Here is a 15,770-nt window from a genome sequence, read left to right on the forward strand (position 1 = left end):
TATACTTATATCTATATCTATATATCTATATATCTATATATCTATATATCTATATATTTATATATATATATCTATATATCTATATATCTATATCTACACAGATAGTTTATGATTTTTTTCACAATCAATCACTATAAAAAGTGTGAAGTTGTAGCTCTATTTCATTACTTTTGAAAAAAGGAATAGTATTAGAGATACTAAGATGGCCATGTCATATGGTGCTGTGATGACACGATCAGTGTGGTCTTGTAATCTTGAAGCTGAGTTTGAATTAATTCGTAGAGCGATCAAATTCTTTCCTTTCATCTCTATGGACACAGAGTTTCCTGGTGTCATCTTTCAGTTGGATCCAGCCTTTCGACAACCAAAAAATAACTACGCGATGATGAAAGCCAACGTGGACCGTATGCATCTCATCCAAGTTGGGTTGACCCTTTCAGATCGTCATGGCAACCTTCCAACCTTCGGAACCTCGAACCGCTTCATTTGGGAATTCAACTTTTGTGAGTTTGATGTCACACGCCATCTTCATGCTCCACAATCCATTGCCCTTCTCCAAAGCCAAGGCATGGATTTTCATAAGAATCGAAGTTTTGGAGCCAACATCATGCGATTCGTTGAGCTCTTGATGTTCTCAGGACTCCTTTGCAACAATCACATTCATTGGATTACTTTTCATGGTGCTTATGATTTTGCCTATTTGGTCAAGGTATTGAGTTATCGTTTTCTACACATGCAACCACTTCTACCTCCCAACTTGGGTGACTTTCTACATCTCGTTAAATTCTTCTTTGGACAAGAAGTATATGATGTTAAATATCTCATTAAATTTTGTCCCAACCTTTATGGTGGTTTAGACAGAGTCAGTAAGTCCCTAGGTTTGGATAATAGTGCCAGAAAAAGTCATCATGCAGGTTCCGATAGTTTGGTCACTCTACATGTTTTTAAAGAGATTAAAAGACTTTATTTTCATACTGATGATGACTTGAAAAAATATGTAGGTGTTGTTTATGGTTTAGAGATGTTTTGATATTAATGTTTTGGAATGTTTGTACAACTCTTACATTCATTGTTCTCAAGTTAAAAAATGTATAAATTTGAGTTGGTTACAACAAATAACATCTCATTTGTGTATTCTTTTATCTAGCCTTATATTTATTATTTAATGATAATTTATTTATAATTATATAAAAGGAATTTATCTCGTATATTTCTTAATTTAAGTTTTTAACAAGTAGTTCTTACGAATTTTATTTTTTAAATGATTATCTATTTAAATTTAGGTGTTTTTTTACTTGTTCACTTTTTAAAAAAAAATTAATAGTTTTTAAATTCAAATAACTATTTATAATAATAAAATTATCTACAAAATAAATAAATATTATTTATGATATAAAAGACATTTATATTTTTTTTATAAATATAATTTTATTATTTTGTATTGTTATTGTTAATAAGAATAATATATATATATATATATATATATATATATATATATATATATTATCTATAACTATATATAAAGATGATTTTATAATTTTGTGTACATGTGAGAACTTGAAAATTTGATTTTTATGAGTAAATTTCAATATATTAGACTAATGGAGCCATATTTTTATTTCAGTATAAAAATATATTTTGGACAAACTTGGTTCATTAGCCTACTTCCATTATCTCTCTAAAAACTCAGAACTCCAAGTTCCTCTGCCTTCTCTCTAACCTGCACACTCACTGACTCAGTGCATGTCCGTTTAGGTGGTGCCCAAGCGTCCATAGCGGAGAGGGCTTTATTTTGAACCGATTATTTCTTTCATTCGGACCAGTAAGTAGTTCTCCCTTTTTCCTCCTCTGTTTTGGAACCTAGGGCATGTTATTCTACTGATTTCATGCAACTAGAAACCTTCTCCTTCAATTTCTTGTCAAAACTTAGCTCTAAAGAGCTGTTCTATCACCCATTGGGTGGTTTGTAGGGTTTGGTTGAGTTCTTGTTGAGTCAGGCACTGTTGAATCAAATTGTGAGCTTAGCTGTGAAACCCTAAGGTAAGGAGAGCTAGAATACTTTCTTATAAGTTGTTATATGTTAGGTATATGGACTGATTTATGCATCATTGTGCTCTTTGGGTTGCGTTTTTAAGTTTTGAGAGTATGAATGATATATGCTGAAATGTTCATCTGTGAACCGTGAACTAATGCTTGTGAACTAATTTAAACGTGTTGTGTGACTGCAACTGAGGAGGTTAGATGAGTAAAATCTGAGGTAGCAGCTGTATGTTGAAAGTTAAGATGATTGGTAGTGTTTTCAAATTATAATATTATTTTATATTTATATTTTCAAATAAAAATATTAATAATTTAAGTTATATTATTTTTATTTTTATTTTAGTATTGTATATACACATAATATAAATCAAAAACGAATAATTGAGTCATTTTTTTAGTTATAACTTAATTAGCCAGACGAAGTAAGTTATCACATATTAATGTATTAACAATGTTAATATCTAATCTATCAAATTGATGGTTGGCATACTAAACGGTATACCTCAAACTTAACAGGAAAATTAAATTTAAACTTGTATATTGGAAAAAATAATTAGATTTAAACCTGTATATTAAAAAAAATGTGATTAACTTATTCCATGATCCTGCAATTGTAAAAAGACATGTTTAACTTTCCAATTATATATTAGTTTTGTTTTGGATTGCTTTAATACCTAAGAACTTGTAAATAATAATTATAATTTCATTATAAATTTTTGTCTACAAATTATAGGAGATTTATCTTTATTTTTATATTTTCATTCTTGGTAAAATAATGATAATATAGTTTTTTTTTTCAATCTTAGTATATATATATATATATATATATATATATATATATATATATATATATATTCGATTAAATCTCATGTTTCTTTTAATATACTAAATTATCTATTAATATAGTTTGTGATATTATAACTCTTGTTAATCTAAACAAAAACCACACTCAATATTTGTTATTATACGTATCGTTCTATTATATATGAACATAAAATATTCAACTAATATGTGTCAATTTTATTATATATGTATGGTGGAGAAAACTTTTTTAACATTTTTTTATGAAATGTGTATACACCTATATCAACTTATGTATTCACATGTGTGTGTAACAAAGTTTAACTATATAAAATATATGTTTAACAAAGGGATTTAAAAAACTAATGTATTTAAAAAAGTTACATAAGTTTATATACATATCCATTATATCAAAAGGTTTGCAAAACTTTGCTCATCTCACTATTAGTTAAGCTTGAGGGATAAGGTTCTTAGAAAGAGAATCTTTGTGTCACTTCTATCACTCAAACTCCAAATTCTAACTTGAGAAATGATTATTGTTGGTCAATCAAATAATAATAGTCTATACTTAAATTGATGATTATCGCTTGGACGAGATATGTATTATCTCATATATTGATGATTATCACTTGAGTGAGATAACTTTTTACTGATTGCATGTAATTTTTCTTCATTTTTGTTGACATTATCTTTTATATATATATATATATATATATATATATATATATATATATATATATTTTGTTATTATTAGAGTTGTCTTCACCATAAGTTTCTTGTGAAGTAGATTAGGATTATGGTTAAAATAAGTTTGACCTTATTATAATATTTTAATTAACTCTTAAAAATAATATAATTTATGTACATATATAAAATTATATATTTTATTAAATAGTATAATATAGGGTTAAATATGTTTTTAGTCCCTAAACTATTGGTCGTTTCTGGTTTTCGTCCCTCTTTCAAAATAAGGTACAATTTGGTCCTCATTCTTTTCGAAACTTTGGTTTTAGTCCGCTAAAACTAACACCGTTAAAATTTAGCTGACGTGGCTAACGGTAGACTGACACACTATTTTTTTTTCAAGTGTTTCTCACCATTTCTCCCTCTCTCTCTCTCTTCCTTCCATCTTCCACCCAACTTCATCTTTCACAGCATCTCCGATCACATCTCTAACATAACCAGCTTTCTTTCCTCCTTCTTCCTGTCATTCCTTCCTGCAGGGTGGTTAATCTCACTCAAATTTACTGCCACTGCTGCAACCAGATTAGCATCTACTGATTCCATTGGAATCCTCTTCTCCCTAAATGCAGGTCTTTTCCTTAAGGTAGGAAGTGGATCCTCTTTCCTTTCAGAAAAATCATCTCTTCTCTGGAAAGTATTATCATCTAGTTTAGCCTGTGATTTACCATCTCTTTGTTCTCTACGGTGACTTGTCTCTGCCCTTTCATGAAGTTGCTTTCTTGTGTCCTTCCACCATCCACGCTCTAAAATAAAAGAAAGCAATCAGATTATATTTATTTTGTGTTTGTAAGTCATATTTCTACTTCATGCAAAAGAAGGCTCGGGTTGCTCAAAATTGCAAAAACTTCTTTAATTCTCAACCACATTTTACAACAAAATGAATAGAACACATTATAACTGAAAAAAAGAGAGCATTTTTTCTAGCATAAAATGAAAGAAATATTGCACTTGCATGACTAGAGTCAATATACAAATCATCCCTATACGGGACTCCCAATCACGACTCATGACTGAAAAGATAACAGAAAATACGAAGATAATACAAAACCAAAATAAATAAAAAATGGAAACTCACCACCTGCTTTCCTTTGACCTAAGCTTTGGCCAACCTGCCCAGTGCTACCTCGTTTTTCGTGCTGTTATAAGACATGCATAGGCAAGCCTAAGGTGGTTATATATATACAGAGGACTTGAAGGCATGGTGCTGAACACGAACCCCACTACATCACCCCCAAAAAAATAGAATGCGTACACTGAATAAAAATCAAGCACACAAAATTTAAAATCTCTAGTTAAATGAAGAGATTTTATTTCATATGGAAACACAAGTAACTAAATATTCTAAGCGCTTCCAAATTTGAAGCCGTAAGAATAATTTCCGATAGCAAGAATTTTGATATAGTTCCAACAGTGTAAAAAACAAATTAAAAGCGAAAGAAAGTAAGAATGAAAATAAGGGAGATGTGGATACTTGAGTGGGATGAGGTGCATGCTGATCATTTGGTTTATTGTGAAGAGAGGCAGATCGTTGCTTAGTCGAAGGAGGATCATGTTCTTTCAGCCGTCGATGGTCTCCATTTTGTACGTTAGCGCCGTTTGCCACTCTCTCTTTCTAATGAAAGATGAAGTTGGGTGGAAGATGGAAGGAAGAGAGAGGCGGAGAAATGGTGAGAAACAGAAAAAAAAAATACTGTGTCAGTCTACCGTTAGCCACGTCAGCTAAATTTTAACGGTGTTAGTTTTAGAGGACTAAAACCAAAGTTTCGAAAAGAATGAGGACCAAATTGTACCTTATTTTGAAAGAGGGACGAAAACCAGAAACGGCCAATAGTTTAGGGACTAAAAACATATTTAACCCTATAATATATTATAATTTTATTATATTTAAATCAATATTTTTAAATCTTACTTATTATTTTATTATTATATTATTAAATAAAATATATAATATATATTTTAATATTGACTATAATCTATTTATTAATTTTATCAATTTTCTATAAAAGAAAACTTATAATATTTATGTGATAAAATCTCAGACACAAAAAAAAAACATAGAGTCTAGTCAAAATATGATAATATTAGATTAATTTTAATAAAATTTACCCTAAAGTTTTTTATAATTACTAAATATATATTTATTATATATATATATATATATATATATATATATATATATATATTGATTATTAAATATAAATAAATAATTGGTAGAATTTATGTATAAATTTAAGTTATAATTTAAAAAAAACAAATATAAACATATAATTAAAAAATCCATAAACTTATTATTTATAAATTATTATTTTAAACTTTCAAATTAAGATTTCTTATTTAAATTAAATTAAGTAGGTTCAATCAGGGTGAGTCGGATTTTTAACTAATCCGCATAAAAAAATTACATTTTTTTCAAAACTATCCCGACTCAAATACGTAGTTTCAAGTTGACTCACGAGTTAGAACCTATTTTAACATCACTAATAAAAAGTAAGAAAAAATAATAATTTCTTATTATTACAGAGATATAGGTTTGTGATAATTAGTTTTACTCAGCACATGTCAATCTCTATCATGGTTAAATTTGTTTAAACTAGTAAAAGTAGTAGGTGTGTTTAGAAGAGTAAGGACCGAACCCAGGACAAAGTTTCATACTGTTATCAAAGAGCTGGCGGCATATAGGCTATTGCTTCCTACACCCGTCAAATTTCTCATCAACTCCATCATGAAGCTTTCCGGAATTTTTTCCGTAACAGAAGAGGAAGATTCCTTTCTGGAAAAACAAAAAAATCTTTCCCAAAGTGACAAGCTGCTGGAAGAAATCTCATGGATGTAGAACCTTCACGTGAAATAAAAAATAAATAAAACTAATTATTTTCTATTTATCAAAATTCCCTCATTGAAATTTAAATTTATTTTGGAAAAATAACTAACTATGAAATAATCAATATACGTAATGAAAAATAATTACAAAAAACGATGAATTTGTTTAAATTTAAATATATCTATATCCCTTATCAAAACTATAAAAGAAAAACTAAATATAAAAACATAAATATTTAAGACATATATTTAAATATTATGCACGATTATGTTGAGACGTATCACTTATATGCTTATACTATACATTAAACATTGTCTATGTATTTACGTGGCTTATAATGAAAATTAGATTTAAAAATATGCAAATGACATTTATTTATATAGTCAAAATTAAGGATAATAAGATTATGTTGATTATTATTTTATTTTTTACGAACAAACGTGGAAATTATCCTATTTGTATTTCTTTGTTTTTATCGTATACAACTCAAAATTTTCGTTTTCATTTTGAAAATTTTTAAAATTGACATGGAACATAAAATAGATAAAATAGTTATCTACCATTTAAATATAACAATCTTGTAAGATCTTATCAAATAGATAAGTTATCTATTATTTAAGTGTAATCAAATATAAAATATACGAGATAAATAGTTAGATTTCAATATATTAGTTTAAAAAAATCATCTATCATCTAATTTCATGCTTTAAAACAAATAACATAATATTATATACATATATATGTAGTATCTATATCTATATTTATACTTATATCTATATCTATATATCTATATATCTATATATCTATATATCTATATATCTATATATCTATATATCTATATATCTATATATCTATATATCTATATATCTATATATCTATATATCTATATATCTATATATATATCTATATATCTATATATCTATATCTACACAGATAGTTTATGATTTTTTTCACAATCAATCACTATAAAAAGTGTGAAGTTGTAGCTCTATTTCATTACTTTTGAAAAAAGGAATAGTATTAGAGATACTAAGATGGCCATGTCATATGGTGCTGTGATGACACGATCAGTGTGGTCTTGTAATCTTGAAGCTGAGTTTGAATTAATTCGTAGAGCGATCAAATTCTTTCCTTTCATCTCTATGGACACAGAGTTTCCTGGTGTCATCTTTCAGTTGGATCCAGCCTTTCGACAACCAAAAAATAACTACGCGATGATGAAAGCCAACGTGGACCGTATGCATCTCATCCAAGTTGGGTTGACCCTTTCAGATCGTCATGGCAACCTTCCAACCTTCGGAACCTCGAACCGCTTCATTTGGGAATTCAACTTTTGTGAGTTTGATGTCACACGCCATCTTCATGCTCCACAATCCATTGCCCTTCTCCAAAGCCAAGGCATGGATTTTCATAAGAATCGAAGTTTTGGAGCCAACATCATGCGATTCGTTGAGCTCTTGATGTTCTCAGGACTCCTTTGCAACAATCACATTCATTGGATTACTTTTCATGGTGCTTATGATTTTGCCTATTTGGTCAAGGTATTGAGTTATCGTTTTCTACACATGCAACCACTTCTACCTCCCAACTTGGGTGACTTTCTACATCTCGTTAAATTCTTCTTTGGACAAGAAGTATATGATGTTAAATATCTCATCAAATTTTGTCCCAACCTTTATGGTGGTTTAGACAGAGTCAGTAAGTCCCTAGGTTTGGATAATAGTGCCAGAAAAAGTCATCATGCAGGTTCCGATAGTTTGGTCACTCTACATGTTTTTAAAGAGATTAAAAGACTTTATTTTCATACTGATGATGACTTGAAAAAATATGTAGGTGTTGTTTATGGTTTAGAGATGTTTTGATATTAATGTTTTGGAATGTTTGTACAACTCTTACATTCATTGTTCTCAAGTTAAAAAATGTATAAATTTGAGTTGGTTACAACAAATAACATCTCATTTGTGTATTCTTTTATCTAGCCTTATATTTATTATTTAATGATAATTTATTTATAATTATATAAAAGGAATTTATCTCGTATATTTCTTAATTTAAGTTTTTAACAAGTAGTTCTTACGAATTTTATTTTTTAAATGATTATCTATTTAAATTTAGGTGTTTTTTTACTTGTTCACTTTTTAAAAAAAAATTAATAGTTTTTAAATTCAAATAACTATTTATAATAATAAAATTATCTACAAAATAAATAAATATTATTTATGATATAAAAGACATTTATATTTTTTTTATAAATATAATTTTATTATTTTGTATTGTTATTGTTAATAAGAATAATATATATATATATATATATATATATATATATATATATATTATCTATAACTATATATAAAGATGATTTTATAATTTTGTGTACATGTGAGAACTTGAAAATTTGATTTTTATGAGTAAATTTCAATATATTAGACTAATGGAGCCAGATTTTTATTTCAGTATAAAAATATATTTTGGACAAACTTGGTTCATTAGCCTACTTCCATTCTCTCTCTAAAAACTCAGAACTCCAAGTTCCTCTGCCTTCTCTCTAACCTGCACACTCACTGACTCAGTGCATGTCCGTTTAGGTGGTGCCCAAGCGTCCATAGCGGAGAGGGCTTTATTTTGAACCGATTATTTCTTTCATTCGGACCAGTAAGTAGTTCTCCCTTTTTCCTCCTCTGTTTTGGAACCTAGGGCATGTTATTCTACTGATTTCATGCAACTAGAAACCTTCTTCTTCAATTTCTTGTCAAAACTTAGCTCTAAAGAGCTGTTCTATCACCTATTGGGTGGTTTGTAGGGTTTGGTTGAGTTCTTGTTGAGTCAGGCACTGTTGAATCAAATTGTGAGCTTAGTTGTGAAACCCTAAGGTAAGGAGAGCTAGAATACTTTCTTATAAGTTGTTATATGTTAGGTATATGGACTGATTTATGCATCATTGTGTTGTTTGGGTTGCGTTTTTAAGTTTTGAGAGTATGAATGATATATGCTGACATGTTCATCTGTGAACCGTGAACTAATGCTTGCGAACTAATTTAAACGTGTTGTGTGACTGCAACTGAGGAGGTTAGATGAGTAAAATCTGAGGTAGCAGCTGTATGTTGAAAGTTAAGAGGATTGATAGTGTTTTGGATTACTTTGAGAGGAAGTGAGGTAGTGACTTTGAGCACTAGAGGTTGTGTGTGAGTTTGGGCTGTTTGGGTAGCTCAGATAGGTCAATTTTGACTTGTTAGGAACCTCAAAATGGTCTAAAACGAGTTACAAGTAATGAAATTGGATTTGGGTCTCTAAGTTGTTGATTTTGTTTTTCTAGAGTAGGGATTGAGTCTTAATCACTTTAGAATTGTAGTAGGAATGTTTATAATCATCTATATGAGTTTAATTAAGTATAAAACACGAATTAGGAGTGTTAGAAGTTGGGGAAAATAACTAGAAATGGTAAAGGGGTGTGTGAGTTGCATAATTTTGCAGAATTTGCGTTCTGCAGATTATGCAGACTCGCTATGCGAGCTATCTGGCATTGCGAGACCCTGTAGAGGGTGCTCACTGTCTAGGTCATTCGCTGTGCGAATGACCAAAGGGTGCTGCTCTCTATTTGTGGATTCGCTTGGCGAATCCTGTCGCTATGCGACTGGTGGTGGTCTGGAACCACTGCCCTTTTAATTTGAAGGGCAACATGGGCGCAAAGCGAGAGGGTTTGGGGGTGTGGTATCTGTTTAGGCTCTCGCATAGCGACCTAGGTGCGCTATGCGAGAGGTTTAAAGTCTGGTGCAGGCTGTGAGTTAATTCGTTATGCGAATTAAGGGGTGCGTTGTGCGAGATCCTCTTGTCTCACCTTGCGAATAGGGTGCGCTGTGCGAATCCTCTGAGTTCAGAGTTCTCTTTTGCTCTCTTTTTGGTTGAATTAAGTGTGTGGAATGTTTGGAATGCATAGTATGATGTTGGTAATGTGCTTATATTGAAAGTATGCGAGTATGTGAAACATGTTTGGTGATTGAAAGTATGTGGTTTTAAAAGTATGGTTGATGAACGTAATTCCATGGATCTCAAAGGAGGTTACATGGTGATGCCTTATGTTATTGGGCGTAATTCCATGAATCTCAAAGGGAGATTACATGGTGGTGCCCTATATTATTGGACGTAATTCCATGATCTTCAAGGAGAAGATTCATGGTGGTGCCCTTAGTGTTTAGAATGATTTGCATGGTAGCTCAGTCTTGGGGGTTATCCTGGAACTACAATGGTCAATCATTCTCAAGTAGAGAGGATTGAATCATGTCGTGAGTAGTAGCAGGAGGTCCTAGTCTTGGGTGCTTCCAGTATGGCCCAAGGTGAGTGATAACGGACTAACCTCGTGAGTGTGGTAGGGTGAAACCCATTGGCAATGGCTTTGCAAAGCAGTAGAGGCCACCACGAGTACATGACCCGCCATAGCTCGGCAATCATTCTAAGTCCGGACGAGTCAAGTTTAAGTGCAACAAGTCACGTTTGTGTACTGTAGTTTATCTGTCTTTACTTGCGTGTTGCTTGTGACTACTATAACATGATTTTTGTATATCTAGCTCATCCTTGCTTCTGTGTTTGTGTTTTGCTTGGGTATGCTTTTCTTTTGCAATGATCATCCACTTGGATGTGAGCAGAGGCGGATGAGGTGTCTCTGGAGCATACTTTGGAGGAAGATGATGATGTTGCTTAGTCTAATTTGGACTCTAAGTGGTTCGTTATCTTTTGAAATACTCTATTATATTTAAGTTTTAAATTATGACTCAATTTGGGATGATTGTAAGCTTAACAACTTTATTTACAGTCTACTTTAACTGTTCTCTTATATTAAAATGTGGACTTACTATATTATATATAATCTAGGATATTACAGTACACAATTCATATATTTATTTTATCCCTCATAATATAAGATTTTTAACTTACTTTTTTTAAATTAATCAATATTTTGAATTTTTTTTAATAAAGTTAATAATGAAAGAAAATGGTAAACAATTTTAATAATTTAGTATATTTAATATCTTATTTGTATATTTATTAGTATATTTGTATGTAACTTTTATTTTTAATAATTTAGTGTATTTAACTTATAAAATTTAAAGTAATTAGTATAACTTATATTGTTTTGTGAAGTTAAATACATGATAGAACGAAAATAAAAAAAAATACGAAAACTAAAATTATTTATAATAATTTATTAAATAAATTAATTATGTTAAATCAAATAGATTTGTATAATATATTTTTTTCACTTTAAATATAAAATAAGTAGAACGATTATATAATAAAAAAATACATATCAAAAGTCAAATATATTAAGAATCCTAAATTTCGTTTAATAAACTTAGAAGTGTACTAGAATATTATATTTTTTAAAACGATATTAAAATATTATAATAATGTTTAGTGATCATGGAATTATTCTAAAGTGATGTATCAATTAAAAGGGTGAGATAAAGAAAAGTGTAAAAAGAAAATTAAAATATAAATATGTGTGGATAAATTTCTCGCAAATATTTAAATAATTAAATAAGTTTTTTAAATTAAAGTTAACTTTTTATAATTAAAACTGGATTGGTATAAATTACTATAGTTGTAATTAGTTTAATTTATAGAAAGATTTATTATTCTCTTTGTTTTTTCTTCTCTTACGAGTGTTTATATATCTTTTTTCTACAATGAACGTTTTTTTTTCTGAGTTAAATAAAAATTTAGTTAAGTTAAACAACAAGATAATAAAAAATTCATGGAAGACACCTTATCGAACGCCATCTGGTCAAAATCCTCGTGACCGAGGCACTCAACGAAGTCACGGGCGTTAAGGTGGCGGGTTAGGGCATTAATGATCTTAACGGCTTCCAACTCTTCTGGGTCATGCGACCACCCGACCAAGTTTTTATTTTCAGAGGGTTCCTTGTCCAATAAAAAGGGAACAGAGGGAGACCTGCCTCGTCATGGAATTCAGACCGACCGACCTCTTTTATTATCACTTTAAAATATCAAGCCTTGAAATTTATAAACGACTCACTGTACGACTTAAGTAGAGTTCGGCTAGGAATGGAAGAAAGCGACACTCATCCTCGTTTTGCCAATGACCGGACATTGAAATAATGAAGGAAAACCGGCATAGACGAAGTAATTCCCATCGCGGCACAGATCGTTACGAAGGCTTGAATGGCCGCCCAGCCATTGGGGTGAAGCTGAGTGGGGGCAACGTTCAACTCACGGAGAACGACCGCCTGAAAAGTTGTGAACAATATTCGAAGGAACAGTTGGTTGAACATATAGGTGTACATAAAGAAGAAATCTTCTTCACTAGCCCATCTGTACCCTTTGATGCGTGACCAGCCCTCAAGCGGCTCAACGACTTCTTGATCTATGCGAACGCCACCCTTCAATATTAAGAGAGACATTCCATTTAGGTTTAAACCCTTTAGTTGTCCCTATTTATGTGAGTTTTTCCCAGTTTGATCCCCGACTTATTAGAACCTCCAATTAAATCCTTAAAAATGCTAATTTGAATCAATTGAGCCCTTACTGTTAAATTTACTTAACGGAGTTAAATTTTTGCATAGGTGGAAGGTGATGTGTCAATTTTTGAACACGTGGCTCTCTGATTTCTCTACCTCCTCCCTCACGCCCTTCCCCATCCCTGCATCGGCGTCACTTACTCCGCTCACAGCGCCTCCCCCAACCATCACTCCCAGGAGGTGGGGCACATCTCCAATGGCCTCCGGCAACTGAAGGCGAGATCCCTCAATTTACCAAAATGCTACACAAATCACCCAGTGACCTTTTCAAGTCCTATGCGAGTTATTTCATTAATTGGGAAAAGTTGTAACTTTATTTTTGAGGAAGTGAGCATTTCTCCAGGATGAAGTTCGATAGCCCCTCTATTTTATGTGATAAAGGTATTTTTGTTCAGAAGTTCTGAGCACGTACTCATAGGTTCCTTATACACAAAATCTCGATTCTCTTTATCATTCAACAACTCTTCACTGCAACATAAACAATAAAATATTTAACTGTTAAACAAAATGAACAAGATAGTGGCAACTGAACATTTCTATGAAACTGAATAGTGTCCCCACATCCAAGAAAATAAGATGTTCATTTCTTCTAGCCCTGTCAAAATCACCACCATCTCAGTAGAGCTCTACACCGCCTTGTCATCCCCGTTCCCGACCTCAAAGACACAGTTTCAAGAACCCCCGGGGATCACACTCTTCGGTCCGCTCCTCCAATTCTTGCAGGATACAGATTCCTGCTTCTTGATCAACCTCTAGCCTTACAACCTCTACCCTTTGAACCCCAAGATCCCCCTTAGCATCGCGCTCTTCCAAGAATACCCTTTCAACTTCTGCAACGACTTCACCACCGGCATCCGCTACTGCAACCTCTTTGACGTCATGGTCGACGTTGTCATCGCCCTCGCTGTCGCTGGCTACGAGACCATCCCCCTCGTCATGACCGAAACCGGCTGGCCTAGCTTTAGCGCCGTTGGGAACGAGTTCGACACAAACTTCATCTACGCTGGGATTTACCTGAAGGGCCTGGTGAAACGCCTGAAGTCCGAGATGGGAACGTCGTTGCTGAAGGACGGTGTTCGCGAGGTTTTCGTGTACGAGATGAAGGAACATGAAGGAGTTGTGGGATTCTCTTCGCCAAAGGAATTGCGAAGGACGGTGTGCGCTTAGGGTTTTGCTGTTTGGAGAAGATGAGCTAACGTGGCAGGAGTGATGTGGCAAAAATTGACCACGTCAACGTTTCAATTTATCGAAAATTTAACTCCGTTAAGTAAATTTAACGGTAAGGGCTCAATTGATTCAAATTAGCATTTTTAAGGATTTAATTGGGGATTCTAATAAGTCAGAGATCAAACTGGGAAAAACCCACATAAATAGGGACAACTAAAGGGTTTAAACCTTCCATTTATGATCCTTTCACCCCCATAAAATGATGATTCCGATCCTGAATATGCTTCCCTCTCGGACTTCTCGAGAGAAGACGACACCGAACTAGGAGACCGAGCGTCACCAACTGGCACACCCCCATCACCCTGGCCTGCCAACTCTTTAGACGACGGAATACTAACTGAAGACATTATTAAGTTACCTGGGAAAAAGAATGCACCGAACGATTGGAAGAAAGGAGAATAAAGAGTGAAAATAACGATCCATGGCGTCCATATTTATAGAAAATTTTCCAAAAACCGTCGCATCTTCACAGTTGTTGAGATCAACCACGATCAACGGCCCAGATCAAGTGATGCTCCCACTACTCGAGAAGGTGTCCGCGTCCCGTCATGACATGTGTTCTCCCGCCCAAACAACATTTTCAAAAACCAGTAGCAAAGCTCAACCCCCTAGTCGATCCAGACGACCACTTAAACCCAACGTCACCTCCGTTGACTAGGGCTTGGGGGGCCTAATGAACCATATGGTCGGACGGTGTCTATTGCTCACAAGCAAGACATGACCGTCTGGTCAGCAAAAAGGAAAATTGACTAGTATGGACGGCCGGTCTCATAAGTGAACATGAATGATGATTAGGGAGCTTAAGACAAATTACGAATTAAGCTTACTGGATCAAGATTGGGCCGAGATTAAAATATCGCTAATCCTAGGCCCACGCTAGAAAACTATAAATGTAAGTAAAAGGTAACAGGTAGGTGGACACATTCAATGTGCATTAATTACTGCCATTGTTGTATTGGATAATCAGACGGTTCAACTATTGACTTTGGCATCAGAGTATCTTTAATTGGTACACACCGGCCGAAATAGCGAACCAGGGACACAAGGAGCAGGACCAGACAACAAGGAAGGACAAATTGTGAAGGTGTTTAGTGACTCAGCTCATAACCGAAACAATTATATATGATTATGTTGAGACGTATCGTTATCATTGATATGCTTCTACTGTACTTTAAGTCTATATATTTACGTGGCTTACTAAAATTGGATTTAAAAGTAGGCAAGTGACATTTATTTATATAGTCAAAATTAAGGCATAATAAGATTATGTTGATAATTATTACATTTTTTTTTTACAAATTGTATTATGTGAGGTAAAGATTATCTTGTTTGTATTTCTTTATTTTTAATATATATATATATATATATATATATATATATATATATATATATATAGATAAATAGTTATTTATCATTTAAATATAACAATCTTATAAGATCTTATCAAATATAGAAGTTATCTATTATTTAAGAATAATCAAATATAAAAATAAAATAAGATAAATGGTTAGATTTCAATATATCACTTTAAAAAAAATTATCTGCCATTTAACTTCATCTTCTAAAACAAATAACATAATATTATATACGGGTTAAATATGTTT

The 15,770-nt window shown here is 32.3% G+C and overlaps 1 protein-coding gene and 3 pseudogenes across 1 annotated transcript; 3 read left to right on the forward strand and 1 right to left on the reverse strand.

Moving 5' to 3' along the window:
• The first annotated feature begins 202 nt into the window (after positions 1 to 202).
• Positions 203 to 1,030, forward strand: LOC124846531 (putative CCR4-associated factor 1 homolog 9 pseudogene; annotated as a pseudogene).
• Positions 1,031 to 4,005: 2,975 nt separating this feature from the next.
• LOC148199153 (uncharacterized) lies at positions 4,006 to 6,306 on the reverse strand. The gene is made up of 4 exons (XM_088112586.1): positions 6,238 to 6,306; positions 5,057 to 5,197; positions 4,661 to 4,721; positions 4,006 to 4,328 (listed from the first exon to the last, which is right to left on the reverse strand). Exons 1-4 carry the CDS (start codon positions 6,304 to 6,306, stop codon positions 4,006 to 4,008), a joined length of 594 nt encoding a protein of 197 aa, XP_087968712.1.
• A 1,134-nt stretch (positions 6,307 to 7,440) lies between these two features.
• On the forward strand, positions 7,441 to 8,268 carry LOC148199154 (putative CCR4-associated factor 1 homolog 9 pseudogene; annotated as a pseudogene).
• A 5,247-nt stretch (positions 8,269 to 13,515) lies between these two features.
• On the forward strand, positions 13,516 to 14,135 carry LOC148199155 (glucan endo-1,3-beta-glucosidase 2-like; annotated as a pseudogene).
• The last annotated feature ends 1,635 nt before the right edge of the window (positions 14,136 to 15,770 follow it).

This window comes from Vigna umbellata, chromosome 4 (assembly GCF_029865625.1).
Source record: "Vigna umbellata cultivar VRB3 chromosome 4, Vumbellata_1.0, whole genome shotgun sequence".
Classification (NCBI taxonomy): Eukaryota; Viridiplantae; Streptophyta; class Magnoliopsida; order Fabales; family Fabaceae; genus Vigna; species Vigna umbellata.